We start from the raw sequence: 10721 nt of genomic DNA, 5'->3' as shown, positions 1-10721 counted from the left end.
GCTTCATCTCTACCATATAACTCTATATCTATCATGAGATAAATGTAAATTGCTTCAGGCAATTAATTATAAATACAGAAGTTTTCCTCGGCTTGTATTGGTTTCAGAGAGGTATTTATTCTAAAAGTATAACCTTTTTTTCAAAACAAAATACGTTGAGTTAGCAAGTTCATTTTTCCCTGAGCAAAGAAAGCACATAGAAACAATATCCTATACAGTGTGCATATGGTAAATTGAATTAAGCTGAAATAGGGTTTTTAGAATTATGACACACTAAATTGCTCTGAATCCTTTTTAGCAAAGATAAAAAATGTTCAAACCACAGAAATTTTCATGCAAGGTAGATGTTACCGACTTAATGTAACACAACCTGCAGCTGGGAACAGGAAGGTGTTCTCAGGAAGATGGTGGTGGTGGTTCTTTAAGAAGTGAGTGATCCCAGGGTATTTATGATGGAAGTCTGGCTAACTTTTCCTTAATGATACCTATCAAGGCTGAGAAGCAATCAATGAGTGGAGCTTAGTGTGTTGGGAATTTGAAAGTGGTTACTTGATGTTGTGAATCTTCTAAAAAGACACAGCAGAGACCTGGAAAAAAGCAGGGACTGGTGAGGTTAGGGCTACCTATCCCAGAATCTTTGTGACAATCACAGGGACAGAGCTGAATATCAACATTGTAACATTATCCCAGTAACATGTATGGATTGCATTATATTTATATTTATTTTTATATATTAATTTTATAGCAAATTATCAAACATCATTGTATAAAGATATTGTAGCTGATAAAAGCAGGGATTATCCCACTGGTCTCCCCAGGAGCTCTGGTTTTGCTTAGGTTAGGCCATCAGATGTTCCCAGGGTTGTTCCAACACTAGATCTATGAGAATAATGAAAATAAATGTTAGAAAAACAGTGAATGGGCAACAATCATAATACTGCTCAGCAGATGTTTATAAGGTCAGGTTATTTTTATGTTTAAGGAGGAACCTGTCTAGCAAGACCTCATATACCCACTATGACCCACCTGATGGATCCAGAATAAAAATGTAAGAAATTCCCAAGACTTGCATTTAAGACCATCACTCTTGTTATGTCAAGATTCATTATAGCTTTTCTTTTTTTCTTTGAACTAATGATGATAATAATAACAATAATAATAACTTTTCTTTTTTTCTTTGAACTAATGATGATGATAATAATAATAATATTAATAATAATAATAACTTGGTGCTCTGAGAATGAATGGTTCCAGCCATAACAAAAAAATGCAGCAACCGTTAATACATGAGGCTCCTAGTCATGGGATTGAGATAATTTTTTTGGTAAATCCCATTTTTTTGTCAAATCCCATTCTACTTTGTAATGAGGCAAATACGTCCCCTCCATTCCTTGGTTACCAACCCCACCAAGGCACTACAGTAGAGTTCTACTGTAGTTCTATTTGCACAGTGCAAGAAATTCCATCTTTCATTGTACTCTCAGTTTATGCATTTGAAGATGAGATGGGAGACCCATCTGTGCTTTCCTCACTGGTTTCTCTCCTAGTGTAAGCACCTGGCTATGCTGAGTGTGATTCTGGTAGTGTTTTTTTTTTTTTAATTTTTTTTAATCCAATTTGAATCTGCCATCGGATGAGCCTATTCCTTTATCTGTTGGCAACCCAGGGAACACTGTCTCCAAAACTGAAGGAAAAAGATAACTGGCTTTGTGGGATTTATCAGGAGGTGATAATTCTCTCTCCAGTGAGGCATGAGAATGTGGCCACAGTCAGTCAATTTTGGGGCTTGAAGAAAGTAAGTGGTCAAGATGAGGACTCCGGTTTATGATCTTAGTTAAGAATGAAATAGCATCACACTGTTGGCTGGAAAACCTGAATTGTAGGTGTCCTTAAGGATGGGAACACCTTGAGATGAAGGCTTCAGCTCCTACAAGTTCAAATCTCAGAAGAAATATAGACTTTCATTGAGAAGAAATTCATAAGCATCCACAGTTGATCTAGCGATTTTAGAACAGCTTCCCATTGAACAATATGTGCCATTTCTGCCATGGAAGAGCTGACATGCTCTAGTAAAAGAAAACTCAGAAGAAAATGGATCTATTCTAGAGCAATTAAAAACATGAAAGAACTGCTGTATCTGGGGAAACTCGTTTGAGTTTAGAGTCACATTATCTGTAGTAGAAGCAGCAGCAGCAGCTCTGCTGGTAGTACTGTCATTTCTTAGGCATTTTATATACATCCCTTCCCCTTCATCATTACAATAATGCTGAGAGATAGATATTGTAATTTTCTTTTCATGAAAAAAGGGAACTGAGCTTTAGGGGGATGAATAACTCACAAAGATAGGTAGTTGGAGCAGGAATTCTAATATAGATTGGATAATTCCAAAAGTTTCCATGACCATCCCTGTTATACTGCCTCTTGGGATGTTAATTTTCTTTTTTACTGTTTCATATTCAAATAGCTTATATTGAAAGCCTGGATGTGATGGACTGATTTAATTTCCTTAGTCAAGGGTCTTTGCCTCCATATCATTTTGAGGAATGTTAATAAATCAGCAAAATAACAATCTTCTGTCATTGAAAAGACTCAGTTCAGTGAAGGTCTGAGATACACCAAAATGATTGTTTTCTTCATTTTTAATTTCAAAAGTAATATCTTTAAAATGAACACAATTAAATTTGGAAAGAATAATTTTGTTAATGTGCAGAATTGAGGTCACCTTCAGCTTAAGGTATGGATAATATTTTATGCCTTTAACATCTTCATCATGCATTTTTAATGGGTGATAATATAATGTCTAAAATAAACAAATGGGGATCCCTGGGTGGCGCAGCGGTTTAGCGCCTGCCTTTGGCCCAGGGCGCGATCCTGGAGACCCGGGATCGAATCCCACGTCGGGCTCCCGGTGCATGGAGCCTGCTTCTCCCTCTGCCTGTGTCTCTGCCTCTCTCTCTCTCTCTGTGACTATCATAAATAAATAAAAAAAAAAATTTAAAAAAAAAAATAAAATAAAATAAACAAATGCTAATACTTCAAATATGCTGCTTAATTTGAAAAATGCCTCTTTCCTCCTAGGAACCCTGTTGTCTTTAAGATGATGGACTCTGTCTTTAAATTCAGTCTTTAAATTTAGAATTCTTCGAAATCCCTGCAGTGATCTCTGTCTTGTCATTTTCTTAGAGGTGAGATTATAATAGATGTAGTACCAAGCTGGGGACCTGGATTCTCGGTCTACAGAAGAAAGAAATTAGTTGATATATGCATATAAGCTCCTTAAGTTTTCTATATGCTTAATGTCTCCACTGTAATATGAGTTTGAATAGATGATAGTTAGAAAAGAGACTACTCAAATTGGTCTTGAATTTTAAAAATAAAAATCTGGGTTCTTCGCTGCCTTTAAAGCTATACTTACCTAAGACCGCACACATACATCAGGACTATACAGTATTGTTCATTTCAACATCAATCTGAAATGAAAAAGTTATGTAAGTCATAAAGTGTTTTATAGACTGTTGTAGAAGGTACACAAAAATTTGAACCTTGCTTAGGGGAAAAGATTCTTGTCAAAATGTAGCTTTATATTAAACTTTTTATCAGCCATCGTTCACATTTATTTAGTTTTTTTATTTTTTTATTCAGGAAAGACAGACAGAGAGAGAGAGAGAGGCAGAGACACAGGAAGAGGAAGAAGCAGGCTCCATGCAGGGAGCCTGATGTGGGACTCGATCTCGGGTCTCCAGGATCACACCCTGGCTGAAGGCGGTGCTAAACCACTGAGCCACTGGGGCTGCCCCCACATTTATTTAATTTTATGCTATCCCTGTACTTAGAATTTGAAAATAGATAAAGAAATGACAATAGTTAATAAGTGCTAATTATTGGGTGTGCACAAAATATTGAGGGATAAAAGAGCCTGAGTGCCAGAGAAGGATTCCCTGCAGGTAGATGAGGTAAAATGAATCCTGAGACTTGATGAAAGATTTAGTTAGGTTGGAGTGAGCATTGGGCAATCTAGGATGAGTCATTACGTGTAAAAATACTTGAGGTAAGAACAAGATTAATGTACTTGAAAAATTACAAGTAGTTCAGGAGAATCAAAGCAGGAGGAACAAGAAGTAATGGTAGGTCCAACTGAAAAGGAAGTCAAGGGTTCAAATTCTTTATTACAAAACTTTAGACCCTATGGAGAGTAATTAGAGGAATATATTAACTATTTTGTGTTTTACAGAGGTGATTTTGACCTCTGCATAGAGATTAGGTTGGGTGTGAGGCATGGAAGGTGAGAGGACTAGAGAAGGGAGACCAATTGGAAAGTTGTGATTCAGGCAAGAGGTTGCCTAAACTTAAGTAACAATAATGTAGAAGTAAGTGGGGGGAGACAGAGATACAGAGATGTTTGAATTGATAGGATCTGGAATTTGGATATATATGGAAAAAGCTGAAATCAAGGATCACTTGTTATCTTAGTGGGTGAATGATTATGATATTTATTAATTTGGGAAACACAAGAGGAGGTTTTAAGGGAAGATTTTGCGTGGGTTGAATTTATATTTCTTGTGGGATAAGAGAGCCCCCTGAAGAGTTGGATAAAATGCTCAGTGTGGAAGGAAGAGATCCTGGCTAATGGAAGAGATTTGGATATTAAGGTCCTGTCCATGGCTGAGAACACTCCAGGGAAATGTAATATAATGAAAAAGAGCAAGGAAAAAAACTAGAAAAGAGAAAGGATGGCTAGAAGAAGAAGATAATATGAAATAGAATGAGAAGGGAAGAATCCTGGAAGTACAAAAGGTAGAAAATAGGGATACCAAAGTAATTGTATCGAAAGGGAAGAAATAGTTGTAGGTATCGGGTGTTTTTTCAGAGAAGGCTGCTAAGCTAATGACTGAGAAATGTTTGTTAGATTTGGGAAGAAGGAGATTGTCAGTGTAATGTTATTAGTGGCATGGTTCTGTCAGAAGTCCTGCAATGGGCTGAAGACTTAATAGATGTAAGAAATGAGAAATACTCTTATTTGAAAATACTGTTATTTGAAAAATCTTGGTTGTAAGGGGAGGAGAAAGGAAAAATAGCTAGGGAGTAGTGTCCAAAGTACCTTATTTAAGGTCAGGAGATAAGTAACTTTAAATTAGATGGAGCCAGGAAAAAGGAAATGTTGAAACAAAGGAAGAGTAGTATAACTAATGGAAGAAGATTCCAAGGAAGTGGAATAGATGGAATTCGGAGACATAAAACTGACCTGACTATTTTTTTTCTACTTTCCCAATAATTTTGGATTTCAGTCAATTAAATCTTTTGGTATCTATACTTTGCTTTTGTCATTATTAGCAAAGTTAGGGTTAAATCTATGACTGTAACCTGGATCGAGAGCAACAGACTCTTGTTGAATAAACCTATGAGTTTCCTAACATCAGGTAACCCTTGCATATTCCTTCAACCATTTGTAAAAGGAGAATTAAAAATGGTACCTAATACTTAGAATTGTTTTAGATTATCTTATAAATGTATACATATAAGGCTCCTATTCTGATTCACTTTTAGTAATGGCTTAATAAATGCTAGCTATGATGTTGAGGATCTCATAAAACCTGTTACACTAAGAAATGTGACCAACTATAGGGGATAAGCCAGTGTTCCCTGAAGTATGAGCAGAAGAAAGGGGGAGAAGGAGGGGAGAGTCTGTTTTCTTGCCCAGCTTCCTCTTGGCTATTTGCAATTGTCTCCTTTCAAGACTGTAATGATCAACTCCAGTATGTAACAATGGCTTTCTGAAAACTTTTGGAAATCATAGTTAATGCCCATTAGCACTCTGTTGGGACATTTTAGAGGAAACCTGGTAATGAATTCTCAGAGAATCAACAGGGATGAACTGACTGAATGATGGGTGAAGGGAAAAGAATAAATTCAAGACCTATTTTACAGCTGTTTCTATAGTTAATGGGCTTCTATGGAATAAAAAAAAATGAACTAGTTCTAGTTCATTGAGAATACCATGGTGAAACTAAAAGAATTACACTAATTTTTCTATTTGCTTGTCATTTGAAGATAAGGGTGAGGGATAGGGATAGATCACCACATAATGAGACTCTGGTTTAGTCTGGTTCAGAAGCATCTTTTGCCATTCTTCTAGTGACTCTGCCAAGTATATAGAATAGTAGATAGAGGTGGATCCCTGGATTTAAATGACTTGGAGTCGCTGTAATAGATGGGCATTATTTTTAAGGAAAAAATTTGTCAAGCGAATATGGGGCAAGGATATTTAATATATCCCAAATATTATAAGGTAACAGGACAAATAGTCAAGTATTGAGGATCAAAGCAAATGCTGTTCTAACATGAAGTCAGAAAGCAGAGGCCAGCTCACTTACCTAGCTGTAAGATTCGTTTAGAAAGATGATCTAAAAGGCTGATGGAAACAGCAGAGTCTAATCTTCGAGTGTTCCAGACAATCACATGTGCATGAGTGCCTCAACTCCATTTATTTCCATCTTCTCTAGCAACTACTGAAAAATTGGCTATTCAGGAGCAGACTGCTCTATCTTTGCTGATTATAAAGCAGGAAAATTGTTATGAGCCTGCCTTTTCATCATTGTAGTTGAAAATACAAAGTTTTTAAATGGTAATATGTTATAATAAAAAAATCTAAAAAGCAAAAAAGCAAGAGACTTGAAGGAAACGTGTTGTGTGCAATTGTTCAGTTTTTCTTGTATGATGTCAAAAAGAAAGTGTGTATCTGGACAAACAGATAACAAACGGACTAGGAAAAGTTTACGAAACTGATACCTTTTGACAGCATGTACAAAAAATAGTCCTTTCTCTTAATAATTGTATGATACTCTTCGCAAAATCTGGTAACAACTTTGAAGTAAGGTAGTTTTATTTTTCTGGGATAAGGCAACCTAATTCAGCTGTTGTCGGTTGGTAGTAAAGGAAGGGTCTGCTCAATTGTTTTATGCTAAGTGTTTTAATGTGATAATGACCAAAATATTCTAACGATCTAGCTCCTCTAGTTTTATGTTTAATTTCACTTGGCTTGAATTTTCATAAAAGATGAACACGATCTGTTTCTCAGCAGAATTTAAAGAATATGCTTTTGTTCTTCATCTGGAGCTCTAACTTTATAAATTGCTACAAACAAGATTGGCTAATAGGGTGTGAACGTAGAAATTGGAAGAGAAATCAGAATCTCCCAGGGTATTAAGCAGAAAAATGAACAAGGTGATGTAGCTCAGTTTAGCAAACTAATTAGGACATTTTTAGGTGCTGTACAGTCAAAAATCAAAATTTCACTAAAATGTTAGGCAAGTCTGGGATATGAGTGCAAACTTTTAAATTGTTAAATTCTAGCTAACATGCAGTATAACTAGTTTCAGGGTATGATATAGTGATTCAACACTTCTCTATAACACCCAGTGCTCACTGCATAGTGCTCCTTAATCCTCATCACTTGTTTAGCCCATCCTCCCCCCAACCTCCCCTCTGGTAACCATCAGTTCTCTACAGTTAAGAGTCTGTTTCGCAGTTTGCCTCTTTTCTTTTCCCCCTTTGATCATTTGTTTCTTAAACTCCACATAGGAATGAGATCATATGGTACTTGTCCTTCTCTGACGAACTTACTTCATTTACCATAACACTCTCTAGCTCCATCACGTTGTTGCAAATGGCAAGATTTCATTCTTTTTTTATGGTAATATCCCATTGTGTGTGTGTGTGTGTGTGTGTGTGTATATACACACCACATCTTCTTTATCCATTCATCAGTTGATGGAAACTTGGGCTGTTTCCACAATTTGGCTATTGTAGATAATGCTGCTATAAACAGAGGCGCATGTGCCTCTTGGAATCAGTATTTTTGTATCTTTTGGGTAAATATCTAGTAGTGCAATTGCTGGATCATAGGGTAGTTCTATTTTTAAACTTTTGAGGAACCTCCATACTGTTTGCCAGGGTGGCTGTATCAGTTTACATTCCAACCAACAGTGCAAGAAGGTTTCCCTTTCTCCACATCCTCACCCATGCCTGTTGTTTCTTGTGTTGTTTGATTTTAGCTATTTTGACAGGTGTGTGCTGGTGTCTTCTTTTAGTTTTGTTATGTATTTCCCTGATGTTCAGTGATGTTGAACATCTTTTCATATGTCTGTTGGCCATCTGTATATTGTCTTTGGAAAAATGTCTTTTCATGTCTTCTACCCATTTTTTTTTAAGATTTTATTTATTTATTCATGACAGACACACAAAGAGGGAGGGAGAGAGGCAGAGACACAGGCAGAGGGAGAAGCAGGCCCCATGCAGGGAGCCCAACATGGGACTGGATCCCAGGTCCCCAGGATCTGGCCCTGGCCTGAAGGCGGCGCTAAACCGCTGAGCCACCTGGCTCATTCTACCCATTTTTCTACCCATTTTTAACTGGATTATTTTTTAGGTGATGAGTTTCGTAAGTTCCTTATATATTTTGGATACTAAGTCTTTATCAGATATATCATTTAAGGTTTGCCTAACTTTTAAGAAGCCACTGCAAGTATAAAAGCTGCTATTGAGAAAAGAGACATTTTCTAGCTGGTAAAGAAAACCAGGCCAGTTTAAATCCTAGTTTAAAACATTTAACAAAATATCAGAGCACAGACCAGATCCACCTGCAACAGAGCCACACAGCCTAAACTGGGCTCTCCTCCCTTATTTGATACCTAAGTACATGCCTCACAATGGTTTATGGGAAAAAACCGGTAGGCTCAGATGTAGTGAAAAGGATACAGTAATAAAAGAAGGAAGGTCTAGCTGGAAATACCTATGTTAAGCACAAGGTAAAATAAATGATCTGGCAATATTTATGCAAATTACATTAAAAGGATAGAAGGAAAGCTAGGGAGGGAATATAGGGGCAAGGGAATGGAGACTCAGGGGGATTAACATTTAAAGAAAAATGAACCTAAGACTGAACAGATTAGTGGGAGTGGGGAGGGCAACTGGAAGATGTGCAAGTTCTAATTTCTTTAGCTTTTAAAGTTTGGAAGTAAATTGATAGTGTCTAAAAATTTTTGTAATTAAAAATGACCCCATTTTAAGAAAATCTTACTGTAAAGAAACATTAGTGACTATTCATTTTCAGTTGCATTTCTTTCTTGTTAAAAGTAAATTTTTACAATTAAGAGAGAAGGTATGTGATCCATGTTTATAAAAGTACTTCTATCTACTGATTCCTATATACATATGCGTGTACATATGTGAAGTTAAATTCACAAAAGATTTACCCTCACTGTGTGAGATGGACTCTGATATCTCTCTACCATATTTTTTTCTTCATTTTAAGAAGCTGTTAATATGTTACAACCTAAGGTTTAAAACCACTGCACTACACTTTGTTAACAAAAGGATTTATGAAGGGATCCCTGGGTGGCACAGCGGATTGGCGCCTGCCTTTGGCCCAGGGCGTGATCCTGGAGACCCGGGATCGAGTCCCACATCGGGCTCCTGGTGCATGGAGCCTGCTTCTCCCTCTGCCTATGTCTCTGCCTCTCTCCCTCTCTCTGTGACTATCATAAATAAAAATTAAAAAAAAAAGGATTTATGAATATAGGCAATAAAGTTTTGCAACTGCCTCAATTTGCTTTTAAATTAGCATAACAAGGAAACAGTAACTTTTTTTTTTGTCTTTACAATGAAAGCATCAGGAAAAGTCTGCCAAGTGATGGCATTTCAGTAACAAAGGAAAGAGCACATCTAAGTACATAAATTGTTAAAATACTGTGCAGTGCTAGGCAGAGGGTTAAATTTTCTTACCTCTGAATCACAGTAGATGGGAGGTGAGTTTATGGAACAGCACTTGGAGGCAAAGTCTGAGCGCTTGTCAATCAACCCTTGGAGGTCCGTTGCACTGGCATCAGGGAATTGTGCTTTTAATCCCTCTGCTAGTCTGAAAGACCATATTTTTGTACGGTTTTACTAGTTGTATTTTATAAACCTTTCTAATGTAAAATGATAACCCACTCCAGGTCTTTTAAAATTCAAAACAATTGAAGTAGTTGCTCTTAAATTTCAGATCTGTGGAGTAATTATTTAGCAATTTAATTTGCTCCTGGATTTGACTTCCAGGCCTTCCCCTTTCATTTGTTCAATTATATTAACATGGACGATTTCCTCTCCTGTTCTTCCTGACTTTCATCTTCTCTGCAGTACTAGATTTCAAGCTCCTTAAAGAGTATTTCCTTCATGGGATTTTATGCCACCTTAATACTCTTTCTTTTCTCTTATTTTATACAATTTCCCCCTTGGGTGCCTGCTTCTTGACTGGCTAGATTGGAAAACACAGAGAGGGTCAGACACTTTGGCTCTTGTTTTTAGCCCTACTATCAATTAAGTCTCCATCTAACTTTCAAGATGGTGCTAGGATTTGAGTTTTCTGGATTCTCTCCCAGTTTGAGTGGTCTATATGATTTTGGTATCTCTCTACTCTTAAAATCAGCAGCTCAACCTAGTTTTAACATGATCTTCTCCAGAAACTGTTTGCCAGCCTTGTTTTGGGCAGACATGGTAGAAATCCAAATTTATCTGGGTGGGATAAGGTGGATGCTGGGAAAGGACAAGAGGATGAGGGAGACTAGTTTGCTCATAAAAGCATTATTGAAAGGAGTCAGTCCCAGTTGGAAGGGCAGGCAAGTCTGCCCAGAAGGAACTCAGGTGATGGAGAAAGAAAAAATGTGTGTGCATTTGCGTACACTCGT

At 37.0% G+C, this 10721-nt stretch overlaps 1 protein-coding gene across 2 annotated transcripts in view; it reads right to left on the bottom strand.

The window, feature by feature from the left end:
* Window positions 1-701: 701 nt before the first annotated feature.
* Window positions 702-10721, bottom strand: part of GC (GC vitamin D binding protein) — a 34908-nt gene continuing 24888 nt past the window's right edge. The window contains exons 11-13 of one of the 2 annotated variants that reach the window (XM_055315242.1): window positions 9781-9913; window positions 3416-3470; window positions 702-879 (exon numbers count right to left, since the gene is read on the bottom strand). In XM_055315242.1, coding sequence (XP_055171217.1) covers window positions 3441-3470; window positions 9781-9913 — 163 coding nt within the window. In that variant the 3' untranslated portion in view covers window positions 702-879; window positions 3416-3440. Of the gene's footprint in view, window positions 880-3028; window positions 3235-3415; window positions 3471-9780; window positions 9914-10721 lie in introns of those variants that run through there. The other variant, XM_055315243.1, reaches the window with a different exon arrangement.

Source organism: Nyctereutes procyonoides, unplaced genomic scaffold, assembly GCF_905146905.1.
Source record: "Nyctereutes procyonoides isolate TBG_1078 unplaced genomic scaffold, NYPRO_anot_genome, whole genome shotgun sequence".
In the NCBI taxonomy this organism is placed as follows: domain Eukaryota; kingdom Metazoa; phylum Chordata; class Mammalia; order Carnivora; family Canidae; genus Nyctereutes; species Nyctereutes procyonoides.
Note: the sequence above shows the minus strand (reverse complement) of the source record. Positions and strands in the feature narration are given on the sequence as shown.